General features: G+C 36.7%; 1 protein-coding gene across 1 annotated transcript; it reads right to left on the bottom strand.

Moving 5' to 3' along the window:
* Nucleotides 1-9,985: 9,985 nt before the first annotated feature.
* On the bottom strand, nt 9,986-13,109 carry LOC147550306 (uncharacterized). Its single transcript, XM_086670239.1, has 5 exons — nt 12,265-13,109; nt 11,599-11,720; nt 11,442-11,482; nt 11,263-11,361; nt 9,986-10,391 (listed from the first exon to the last, which is right to left on the bottom strand). The coding sequence occupies exons 1-5, from the start codon at nt 12,836-12,838 to the stop codon at nt 10,232-10,234; spliced, it is 996 nt and encodes a 331-aa protein (XP_086526365.1). The 5' UTR covers nt 12,839-13,109; the 3' UTR covers nt 9,986-10,231.
* Between the last annotated feature and the right edge of the window lie 288 nt (nt 13,110-13,397).

Genomic DNA, 13,397 nt, shown 5'->3' with positions numbered 1-13,397 from the left:
TCCTGAGCAGGTTAATCATATTCACATTTGCTTTATCCCTAAAACCAAATCCCCTCAGACTACTTCTGACTATCGACCCATTAGTCTTATGAATACCACCTATAAAATCATCACCAAGATTCTGGCCAATCGTCTCAAACTGGTTCTTCCTGAGATCATTTCGCCTTTTCAGGCTGCATATGTTCCAGGGAGACAGATTACAGACGATATCATTATCAGGCAAGAGGTGGTACACTCTTTTAAGCTCATTAAAGGATCGAAAAGTTTCTTTGCTCTTAAACTTGATATGTCTAAAGCTTTCGATCGTATCGAATGGAATTTTTTTAGAGGCTATTATGCGCCGGATGGGGTTTGCTACTCAGCGGATTAGTCTCATTCACACTTGTATTTCTACATCGACCATGGCAGTTCTTATTAATGGTCATCCTGACCCTACCTTTAATGTCAGTAGAGGGATTAGGCAAGGTGATCCTCTCTCTCCCTTCTTGTTTACTCTTGCCATGGAAGGCCTCAGTCGTCTTCTTGAAACTAATAGGGTAGCTACGCCTTTTCGTGGTTTTTCTATCCCCAGAACCAGTATTGATATCAAGCACCTTCTCTTTGCTGATGATTGCATCATTTTTTGCCAGAATTCCCTAGTCAACATCTCTTCGCTTCAGCACATTCTTGATACCTTCTGTTCGGCGTCGGGACAGATGATTAACTTCGACAAATCTACTATCTTCTTTTCGAAAAACACTCATCCGAAATTCAAACGTATGATTATTCATAATCTTAGGGTTCATCAATCCTCTAATCTAGACAAATATCTCGGCACTCATCTTTTCATAGGAGCCATTAAACGGAAAGTGTTCTCTTCCCTCACTACTCAAATCCAGAATAAACTCTCCAAATGGCAAGCCTTTCTCCTTTCTCAAGCTGGCCGCTCTATTGTTATTAACACAATAGCAGCGGTTGTTCCCCGATACCAAATGCAATGATTTGCCATCCCTAAAGGTATAAGCAATCGCATTGAAGTTCTTCAAAGAGCTTTCTGGTGGGGAAAAACCAATTATATTCATACGATTAACTGGTCAGCTATCTGTCTTCCAAAAAAATTAGGCGGACTTGGATTTCGTTTCCCTATTTTAGATAATCAAGCTTTTTTTAGTAAGCTTGTTTGGCGACTCATTAAAGATCCTGGCTCCCCATGGGCTTCTATTCTTAAATCTAAATATTTCACCAAGGATCAAAAACCTAAAGAGGCGAAGAATCACCATTTGTGGCTCTGGAAATCCATATCCAAACATGTTAATAAAGTGTCCAAATTAACCTTTTGGGATATTAATAAAGGTACGAACATTAGTATTTGGCATGACTACTGGATCCCTAATCATCCTCCACCCATAAGCAATACTATTAATAGCACCCTCACTATGGTTTACCAACTTATTAGCAATAATCAATGGGATATGAATATATTAACTCAATGCTTTAACAGTGATATATGTAATACTATCTTGAGTATTAATTTACAGGGACAGCTAGATGATATAGCCAGATGGTTATTAACCAAATCAGGTAAATTCACTATCAAATCCATGTACTATTATTTACGTACTGAGCACTATCCTTATGAGCTGAAGGAATGAACTTTCATTTGGCATATGCCTATTCAGCCAAAAATCAAACTATTCCTATGGAAATGTTGTACGAACAGCTTACCGGTAAGAGATAGAATTGGTCAGTATATATGTCACAAATATATGATGAGACATGTAACAGTCTCATTTGAATCTCTTAACTCGGGTTAGTTAGTCCAGTTCGAGCGATTACTCTGATTATTTGTTTGATTTTCTTTCTCAGGTCTCATTTACGGAGTTCAATGCGAAAACATTGTGATAAAGACATACTTGAGGGGCATTTTGGTCATTTTAATGACAAGGGTATTCTGGTCAATATTAGTGCTCATGTGAAAGTAGAGTCCAAGACGAGTCCAACGGCGAAGACGAAAGTCAAATCGGGGACCGGATGCGAAAATAGGAGCAGGTCAAAGTTTGGGTCAAAATAAGGTCAACATACGAGTCAGTGACACGTGGTGAACAGTCCAACGATGATGGAAAATTTCGGTACAGTGGTGGTCAAACACGGAGTCTATTCAGGATTCCCTCATAAGTCTGATTACATGTGACGCGATGTAGTTTAAAAGGTAGTCCGCGAATATCGAACCGTACGCGACGACCAGCTTCTATCTGACGGTCAGTATACTATGTCACAAACTAATTTGATAGCCCGAGATACACCCGATCGTCTCGCTTCAACAGCCAGCGTCAGCTCCAGCCGTTACGCATGGATTGGGTCCTGATTTGCCAACTCGGTCATCTCCTCTCATCCATTCTTTCCTATACTATACAGTAGTGAGAGAAAGTTGATATTTGAAAAGATGGAAAGTTGGAGTTATGATCTAGAGAGAGATTGGATGGAGGGATGCAAGCTGAAGATTTCCTTCTAAAATCAGATAGAAACCAAGATGGAAAGAAAGGTATTGGTTGTGGGGTATTTCTTAGAAAATAGAAAGAGATAGAGCCGAGAACGGAAAGAAGGAGAGAAGGAAAGATAGAGAAACCGGGAAGGAAAGAAATCTTTAGAGAGAGAGGAGGTCGACTGCTTTGTGGTTCGGCTTCTCGGGCATAAAAGAGACAGAGGGCTAGACAAAAAGATCATCTCTCCACGGCTAAAACACAACAGAGACAGAAGTTTAGAGAGAGAAACCGAGAGCTAGAGCTAGAGCTAGAGAGAGAAAGAGAGTTTTTGGGAGTTAAAGTTTTGTTTCTTTTTCCTCTTCTTCTTCTGATTATTATCTTTGTGAGAGAGAAAAGATTAGAAAGAGAGAGTTAGGAGAGATACTGTAAAGAGAGAGAGAGAGATTCCTTATTAATAAAAATCAATTTTTTACATCTCTTTATCTTCTTCTCCCTTTGCTGGTTCGATTATAGAGATAAAGAGAGAGTTTATTATTGTTAAAGAAAGAGAAAGAGAAAGTCTAGGGGAAGAAAGAAGGAGAAAACAGTAGAGAGAGAGAAAAACCAGGTGAGGAAAATAATTTTCTCACCAGGAAATCGTTTCCAGGAAGACGAGAAAATTATTTTCCTTTAGGGTCTGTTTGGCAGAATTCAGCTAAACCAGAAGGAATCCCTTCCCTAAGGGTCTGTTTGGCTGCGCAGAGGGAAAATTGCGAGAAAAAGGTTGTTTCTTTGTTGATTCCTTATCTCTCCTTTATTTTATTAATTTTTTTATCTCTCCCATCATGATTATGATAAGTAGCTAAACACCTAGTTTAGGGTTTTGATGACATTTTTGTGTTATGCATGATTATTATGATTATTTCGACAACTTAGGTGCTTAGATATATTTCAATTTCTTTTTAAGTCTTTCATTATTTATACTTCGTTAGTCTTGATCCATTATATTTAGATTAGGTTCTTTAATATTGGATACTTGATAGTTGATAAATAATAGTTAGAATCCTTAAGAATTGATTCTTAGTTTAGTCACCAAAAAGGTAATAGATTTAAATCGATGTTTATGCATGATTGAAATAGATTCAAAACCCTAGACTTTTCCTCCATTCATCCGTTCTCCGTTATTACTTATTTACGTTATTTTAATACTTTGCTATTTAATCGTAAAAAAAAATCAAAAAATCGAATTTTTAAATCTCTATAGTTTTAAGGTTGGAATTTAGTTTAACTTAGTCTCTGAGGAACGAACCGGTCTTACCGGAAACTACAACTTGACACCCGTGCACTTGCGGGTGTAGACCTATTTAGGTAACTTTCTAGGCCCATCAATATACATGTGAATTTTGTCAGGAACAAGAAACAATGATACATGTCCTTTTACATTGTGACTTGGCGGCTGTGATATGGCTACATTTTAATGTCATTTCAATTAATATACCTAATCTGCTTGACTGGATTACTTCATGGAAAGATATAGATGAACAGATAAGTAGCCTTTTTGCGAGTATTCTCTGGCAAATTTGGAAAGCCAGATGTGATAAATGCTTTTCAAATACTAATGTTCTTCCGATGATGATCATTGATCAAATCAAATGTACTACTAATCTTCTAAACCATCAAAGCACAACACAGCAGGAAGAAAGGATTATCTTATGGTCACCACCGAAACCTCCTTTTGTTAAGATTAATGTGGACGCCTCTTTCATGGCTGCGAAGGAATTAGCAGGTATTGGATGTATAATGCATGATGACCAAGCAAATTTTCTAGTGGCAACAGCTTGTAATTTTCGCGCCCAAAATGCAGAAGAATGCGAATGTGGGGCTACAATCAAAGCTCTCCAGTGGTCTACGAAAAAGAAAATTGTTTATCTTCATATTGAAAGCGATAACCGTAATATAGTTCAGAAACTAAATAAAGAGCATTCAGACATCTACTGGCAGACAGACAAGCTTATCGACAAAGTGCATCAGCTGGAAGGTAATTTCATCAAAGTTATCTATACCCACATTATCAGAGAAGGAAACTACAAAGCAGATCATTTAGCTAAATGGAGTCGTATGAACGTGGGAACCTGGTTGTGGCTTTCTATATCTGACCTTCCAGAGACATTGTATAATTGTTTTAGTTAGGTCCTTTTGGTTTTAGTTTAGTTCCTTTTGTATCGCAACAAAAAAAAAATTATTATTATTATTATTATTGTTGTTATTATTAGAAAAAAATGACATATTTTTTATATAAAATAGTATATTTTTACTAATGTTTCAAAAGTATCTTTTTAGATTTTTGTGGATATCTGTAGATGAATACATGAAATACTATATTTTTACTTGCATCTTCAAGTATCTTTCCCGACTTTAATAGGCATCTGATAAAGAAGTTGGTGCTACCAAGAAAGAAAAATATTGAATCAATGAGTTGGTCGTTGGGTTCGTTAACTATAAAGTGTATATAGGTATCAGGACATTGACGGAAGATTAACGGATGCTTATTATTATAATATCGTTATTATCTTGCAATATGAAATAATATATTTTTGCTGATATGTCAAAAACATCATTTTCAGTCTTTTGTGGACATTTACTGACATCGATAGACGACGGGTGAATATTTATAACAATAATGTTATTACTATTATCACATGAAAACTACATATTTTTATCGGTATTTCGAAGTATCTTACAGGACTTCCGTGCAAATCAAATTTTAACTGACATTTCTAAGATATCTTCTCGAACTTTCATAGACATTTGTGGACATTCATAGACAAGTGGTGGATATTTATTGTTATAGTTTTATTATTCTATTAAAAAAAATAACTTTCCTTATATTTCAAAAATATTCTCGAACTTTCATGATCATTTATATTTCATGATATTTCAAACTATTTTCTTATACTTCTGAGGATATCTACAACCATTGATGTACAATTAGTAAATATTTTGTTCATTATTGTGATTGTGCTATTATCTTACCATAAACAAATAAATGTTATTACTAATATTTCTAGTTTGTAGAGAGAGAGTTTAGATCTCAGTACTTCCAACTTGCGTTGTTCATCTTTTTCAATCTAATCAGTTCTGTTTACCTTCTTTTCCTTCTAATTCTGAGAGTTTGAAGGAGAGATTCTTTAGATCTTAGAGTTTTAAGTTTCATCGAGCTCTGTTTAGTCGGGAGCGATGGTTGGTCATGTCCAAAAATGGCTTCTTACTCTCTCATGGTGTCCTTGTTGGGTGGTCTTGGGCCTCTCTCACCCCAAAAACAAGCTCAAGAGGTAAGGCTTCTCCCACACTTATTAGCACACACCCTCCCCCTTCCACAACCAATGTGGTATTAACATAACAATCTCCCCTTCACACATTGGCTCTTAACTTCAATAGTTATTGGGCCGAGAATTGTTATACCCGGGCACTGATACCAATGTTGGGTGGTTTTGGGCCTCTCTCACTCCAAAAGCTAGCTCAAGAGGTAGGACTTTTCACACGCTTATTAACACACCCCCTGCCCCTTCCACAACTAATGTGGGATTAACCTAACAATCTCCCCTTCACACAATTGGCTGTTAACTTAAATAGTTATTGGGTCGAGACTTGTTATTACTCGGGCTCTCATACCAGTGTTGGGTGGTCTTGAGCCTCTCTCACCCCAAAAGCTAACTCAAAAGGTAAGGCTTCTCCCAGACTTATAACGCACCCCTTGCCCCTTCCACAACCAATGCGGGATTAACCTAACAGTTTTGTTTACCTTGTTCATCTTTTTCAATCAAATCAGTATTGTTTACCTTCTTTTCCTTCTAATTCTGAGAGTTTCGAGGAGAGATTCTGTAGTGCTGAGAGTTTTAAGTTTCATCAAGCTTTGTTCAGTCGGGAGCAGTGACTAGTCATTCCCAAAAATGGCTTTTTCCTCTCTCATGGTGTCCTTTGTATGATGTGCAGTGATTCTCATGTGTGTTTGCTTTCACTTGGTTCAGTCTATTTCTTAGGTTGTTTGATCTTTCAGGTTTGTTTTTATAGGTCTTTCTCTCATTTCTTCTTATCTATCTTTCCTTTAATGCTTTATTCAACTCTCAGCTATCTATTTCTTCTTCTGATGCTTATTTCTTAGGTTGGCCCTGTGTTTGTGTTGTCATAGTTTTATTCCTAGGTATTAGTAGTTGCTTCTAGTTTTAGTTCTTTTGGGTTTTGTTTTTTCTCCTGTAATTTCAGTTTCTTAGTGTTAGATAGTTTTGTTCTTGGTTTTCCCTGCTCCTTGTCTTCTCCAGTGACCGACGCTCTTTTCCGTTTACTCGTGGACCAAAGGGCTCAATCTGTGTTCTCCAGTGCCCGCCTGTTTAGTTGGGAAGCATTATGGTTTACCTTTTCCTCTAAGGTAGCCACCTATTCAGACTTCTTGTCTACCAAGAAACACGTTTTTGGGTCTATTAGGCTGTCACTAGTTTGTCTTGGGCCTGTTGAATAGTTTTTTTCAAAGCCCATCATGTTCACATTGTTTGGGCTCTTGTGATACCCTTTGATCCCGGTGGGCCAACCTTAAAGGTTTTATATTGCCTTGTTTTCTCTTATAGATGCCCGACATTATTCTTTTTCCCCTGCGCTTGTACGCAAAATTATAGCTATTACGTTATTCTCTTGCCGGTAGTATCTTTCTACTTTTTCATCGTTACTTTGGTGCGGTTCTGTGTCAGCTTTGGAATTCTTACTTCAAGGGTTTATGCAATCCCTAGCCTTTTCATCGCTACTTCAGTGCGATACTTTTGTGTCAGCTTTGAAATTCTTACTTTAAGGGATGTGATCCCAAGTCCAGGAGTTTACTCTTTGATCTTGCTGTCAGAATTTAGACAACTTATGGTCTCTTTATTGAGATGTCTGGGGGATACCATCTCTATCACTGGCCTTTGCTACCTCGATTGGGCCACTCTTTGTCTCCATGGAGCATTGAGTTTTCACAGTTTGGTTCGTGATTCGATGGTCAAGAGATATCATATGTTTGGTTATGTGCGTGCTTACAGTGCTTTCAAGTTATTGTCTTTATTTAGGGGAGCTCAATTTGTGGTTCGTATTAGGCAAAGAAGTTCTGAGAATTTCTATGTTGCGGCTTTCTCTTTAGTCGCGAAAGTTACAAACGGGAGTATGTGTTTAAAATTGTCTTTGTTCACTTTTTACTCTGATGTCGTAACTTGTCTTCTCTTTCTGTAAACTGTGATATTTAAATAATACGATGTTTATAGATTTAAAATATGGCCAGCGCTTTGGGGAAAGCTAAATAGTTTTCAGGGTGTGAAATTTTAAAGGGAATATGTAGAATTTTAGAGATTTTCCGGAAAATAAATTTTAAGGGGAAATAAAAAAAAACACTCCACCTCACCTCAATCTATCTCCACCTCACCTCACTCTCACTCCACCTCACCTCACTCTCTCTCCACCTCACCTCTTTGTCTTCTCGGATTTGGTCGCCGGCCGGAAAATTTTCCTGCCGGCGACCATGAAGAAAAAAAATAATAATAATATTTCACTCTCTCTCTCTAGAAACTCCGGCGAAGGGGTTTCCCTTCGTCGGAGCCCCGGTCTGTTGAAGAACAGACCAGTTCCGGTCTGTTGAAGAACAGACCAGTTCCGGTCTGTTGAAGAACAGACCGGAACTCCGGCGAAGGGAAACCTCTTCGCCGGAGTTTCTAGAGAGAGAGAGAGAGTGAAAAAAAATGTTTTTTTTTTTTTTTAATGGTCGCCGGCCGGAAAAAATTTCGGCCGGCGACCTAATCGGAGAAGATAGAGGTGAGGTGGAGAGAGAGTGAGGTGAGGTGGAGAGAGAGAGAGATGAGGTGGAGAAGTATTTTGCTTTCCCCCTAAATAAAATTGTCAAACAAAATTGACCAATTTTTTACCAAGTCTTCACACCCGGAAACTATTTACCCAAAGCGCTGGCCTTAAAATATATATAGTTCAAGGCCGTGGCTTTGGGGCATAACAAATATTCTCCGGACAATAAATTCTCTTGGGAATCTATGTTTTGATGTAAATTATCTGAGACATTTTTAACCCAAAAATTAGTTTGATCAAACATTGTCTCCTAATCTGCATTTTATCCATCACCTTCGCCACCACAACTTTTCACCGCCACAATTCCGTAAACCATCAAAGTTTATCAACTAGTTTTGCTCGGGATTGAGAGCACTAAAAGCTTCTTTCACCAAGTTATAAGGGTCATCAAATATGTGAACATGAGCAATTTTTTCGGGAAAACGAAACTTTAACTTGAGTAGAACCATTCTCAGCACAGATCATGATGTAGGGCAGACCTGAACTTCCCTTCGATTACAGGCACGATTAGGTCATACGATGTAACTTCAGGAACATCTAAGATTACCGATTAGGGCTCCATTTGAAGGTCTGATCCACTATTTCCGACCCACATATTAGACCACCTGTGTCTTAAAACTACTTAAAAGATCTGTATCATAGAATTCATCTAGATAGTACAGCTGATGAATCTTCCTTACTAAACCCACTTTTATATGATGAGGTATGAACTCTTTGACTAAGTCTTCATCCCCTACAGATTTTTCTTTATTCCTCAAAAGCGCGGCCTATTTCAAAATTTCTTGTTAAAACCAGTGGGCATTATGTCAAATATAAAGTAATCCTACATTATTACCATTAATTATTTTTATTAATAGAAATGTTCGCAAATATCTTTCATATTTTAAAAGAAATTATAGTCTCCAAAATCTCTCTAACTTCACTCTAGAATATCGTTGAAGTTTCTTCAAATGTCCATGAGCTTAAAATGTTGTCCAACTGTCTATAATTTTGTAATTTTGTTGGCAGATTCTTAAGGAGTCTAGAATTGGCAGCTAGGCCATGAGGGTAGTGGGGAAGAGCCTAAAATGAAACGTCTATAATCTTGTGTTGCAAACTAATGCCGTAGAGGTTACAATATTTCAATTGGCTCAAATTGATACGCCAGCCATTGAAAGACATTTCGCACATCCAAACTCATGTAGAGTCAGACTCTTAAGGAGTCTAGAACTGTTGGCAGTTGAGGCCATGAGGGCAGTGGGTGAGGCCATGAGGGCAGTGGGGAAGAGAGGTGAACCCTTCAGCTAGACCTACTACTTTGTTCTCCTTGTTCTCCTGTCCACTCTCACTCAATGACGTCGAACACATCAATTTAAAGAAAAAAACGTCAATATACACCCAAGCAAAGAAAACACTGCCCTATTCCAGTGGCTGTAAAATCTCAATCATCATTCTTCCTTTTATAGTCAAGCAACAAAGTTTAGAATAACAGAATTATTATCCCAAATGATAAAAAAAAGTGCATCTGTTTTCTACTTCACTGATCTTGTTTACATGAACTATATCTGTAATTTTACTGATCACTGGTTTACCTCAAATATTTGTACATTGTTAAGCCAATATCATAGCTTTTAGTAAATTTGCAGTCAGTAACAGGGAAAACTATACAAGCCCTAAAAAAATTGTGATTATGCAGCGAGAAGAATGATTTTATTCACTGATCACATTTGATAAATAAACTATCAGAAATTTTGAGTATAAATCCTGCCACTGAATCTAGTGATAGAACAAAAGAGCTTATTCCAAATAGTAGATTGGCAGACACAAAACTCACTAACAATCAAAGTATTCCACTACAAAATTATGAATCACTAACCTAACAGAAAGTTTTTCTGATTTTCCTTCGTAAGGACTTTGCCCTCCTTACCAGTTTTATGCTAACTTTTGTCTGAAAGAGTTTCCAACAGGTCGTAGTGACCGTATACATGAAACAACAACTTGATGGGGTTCTTACTCTTTCCGTACTCCTGCCCATATGTTGTTATGTTTTTGAAGTCCCTCGAGCTTCTTTCCATAATAAAGACTGATATTGGAATTCTGCACAAACAAATCAAAACGAAAAATGACGTTATCAAACTTCAGTTCAAGTAACTCACTTTTGTTAATCTGAAAACCGATTTATCAAAATATACGGTAAAGGTGTGAATCAGAGTTGAACAATTGATTTTTTTTATTTCAAAAAGATTGGTATGCCATCTAAGTATAGTTCAAACTTATATCTTATGATAGAAAGAACAAATTTCCCATCTAAGTCAGTTAAACGATGATAATCACGAATAATGATAAAGTAGTTCGCTCGGTACTTAATAGTCTAGATGTGGATCTTTTAACGATGTAAAATGGTAGCCATAGAACGAACACATTTAGACTCACCGAATAGTATAAGATTATATACAGTCAAATCAAGACTTACAAAATCTTATAGATAAGAAGTAGAAACATAACCACTTATATCTGTTTCGGCTTTCGAGATAGAAATCTTCTTAAAGCCGCCATGAACAAAATGTTTCGAATAGTATTGATTTGTTTGTTTTAAAGAACTCTAGAATAAGCATCAGTTGCTTGAAGTAAAAGCATGATGTGAGAAAGTATGAAGACTTCTAGCAAAGACATTCATCATCTTTTGCTTGTTAAAGAATCGTGTAGGGAATTGCAAGAGCATATATCATGGGCAATGATAAAAAGATCAAAATGATAAAAGAAGAGACAAAACTTGCGAGTAATAAGATTAGTTTTGATACTTAGTTTAAGAGTTATACATAAAACATTTCATCTTTATTGAAAAGGATCAAAAGTAAAATTAAAATTGTTGCGGGTACGATTCATCGGACTCAAATGTGTCTCAAATGATGAGCCGAGGAGTAAAAGTTTTTAAAACTTGTTAGAAAGATTTGTAATTGAAACTCACTGAAGAACATGTGAAGCCATGATTAACTCGGGTTCTCCTCCCCATTCATTAGGATCTTGTATCCTCTTCACATGTGCATCAAAATCCCCTTCAATGAACCTGACAAGAGCAAGTGAACATATGTTAGGTTTAAGCCAATGAAGGAGTACTCTGAATCTAGTAAAACCCAAAAGCTTTACCATTCAGATTCTTTTCGCCTCTTTAACAGTTCATCCACAACCTATACACGAATAATCCACAAAAAAAAAACATTCAAATTCTTTGCTGACCAGTTTTAAGTGGGTAACTGACTGATAAGCAATTAACCGGAACATCACTACTAAGATCGAAACTAACCCGAGCTCTTAAGTCATCAGCGAGTGCTCTTTGACGAGCTTCGTCAGGAGCTTCTTCTCCACACCTCAAGCATTCCCCATGAGCCAGAGCTCTAAATAAGCATCGCCCGTCGGCAAGCACACCTGCATTTAGCACAATTTCATAACTCAACCTTTTACTTCGTAAATTCATCTTCTTCACTTATAAATTACTTAAAGAACATAATATGTAGCTCAAGATAGAGTCGAACAAACAAACATGATCCAAGGTTGGTTGGAAGGTGAAGAAGTATTGAACTTCCAAAATTACTAAGCAAACAAGCAAGTAATTTTGAAATCTTAAACCTAATATAACATTTTCTCGGATTGTAGAGTTTCATATATAATCAAACTATCCCCAAATATTTTAACATTGGGAATCATTCATCTATAGAATTAAACTTGAATTCCACACAATCCAATCAAACTAGTTCACAGAGCAAAGAAAAACAACTTATATCAAAATGAAGAACATAAAAAAATTAAAAACAAATATCCCCATCTAGATCCTACTCTTTTCCACATAAAATTAAACTATCAAATCAATCATTAATCATAATAACTAAAGAAAATAAATAAAACCAAAATCATATAAAAAAATTACTCCTTTAAATGTCATAAATGATCAATTATGAGAAAGAAAACCAACCAGTCACTCTGTAATCAACAGAGCTTCTATTTTTCACTTCCACCTTCTTTTGCTCTGCATCTCCACCACCACTACCCAAACCTAAACCTAAATTACAACCTTCATTATGATTATTAGAAGTAATAGTAGAAGAAGCAAGAACATGTATTGGTGTTGGTGGTTGTGGTGGTTCATGAATTCCATTACAACGATCTAGTGGAGCTAAACAAGAACAAACACCAAAAAGCAACCAAGCTGAATCTGAACCATGTAACCATCTAGCAGGACGAACATCAGATGAAACATTCCAAGACCCTTCACCTTTATGTTCATAATGAAACCCTGGTTTCAGATTTCTACAATCATTACCTGATGGTAAGATTGCGTGCCATATTGAAGCAGCCCCAACTCCAATACTACTACCAATTCTACATGAGCTTGAATGAACCCTTTTTCTTTCATCACAAATACTATTAACCCTAATCAATGAAACTGGATTTACAGATATTCTATGATGATGAACACCACCACCAAAGTGGGATAAAGCCGCAGCAAATATCCAAGATTTAGGGCGTCCACACAATACCCCAAGCATCACCGAATCTTCAGATAATACCAAGTTCCACCCACCTCTTTTTAGGGTTATTGATTAATCGTGGGTAGCAGCCATTGATGATAATCTCTCTTTTTGTTTTTCAGAACTTATTGGAGTTGGTATTTGGGTTGGGTGAAAAGGTGAACTTTTTTTTGTTGAGCCTGAAAAATGGAAAAGAAAGAAGAAAGAGGTTACAATTGGAAATTTAAAATTAAGTGACCACATAAAAAAGTAGGGTATCTCTTAGAAAGATTCGAGAGTATTCTCTCTCTAGTGCATTCTTGTGTGTCACGCCATTTTTGGCATACTGAAGGGGTATGATAGGAATTTAACCCGCCAAATTACATATCACTCGAAAATGATTTGATTGTTTGTTTTTTTGGATGGATGGGAATAAAAGGAAAATGTGAAAATGGAAAATAACAAGTGGGGAAGATGTTTCTACAATTTTGGCACAAACTTATGGGGCAAGGGATTTTTTGGTTGAGTGTATATTGTAGCAAATGTATATGTCATTAAAACCCAATCACATATTAGTAGTTGTAGATCGCTAAAAAAA

Source organism: Eschscholzia californica, unplaced genomic scaffold (genome assembly GCF_041429995.1).
Source record: "Eschscholzia californica isolate CP2 unplaced genomic scaffold, dmEscCali1.0.p SCAF_3, whole genome shotgun sequence".
NCBI lineage: Eukaryota > Viridiplantae > Streptophyta > Magnoliopsida > Ranunculales > Papaveraceae > Eschscholzia > Eschscholzia californica.
The sequence above is the reverse complement of the archived record's forward strand: the minus strand, read 5'-3'. Positions and strand labels throughout refer to the sequence as shown.

Coding starts and splice junctions, on each gene's coding strand:
- LOC147550306 (XM_086670239.1), bottom strand. CDS start 12,838: ATGCTTGGGGTATTGTGTGGACGCCCTAAATCTTGGATATTTGCTGCG. Junction 11,362..11,441: donor AGGCGAAAAGAATCTGAATG/GTAAAGCTTTTG, acceptor TGCTCTTGTCAG/GTTCATTGAAGGGGATTTTG. Junction 10,392..11,262: donor ATGGCTTCACATGTTCTTCA/GTGAGTTTCAAT, acceptor TTGTTTGTGCAG/AATTCCAATATCAGTCTTTA.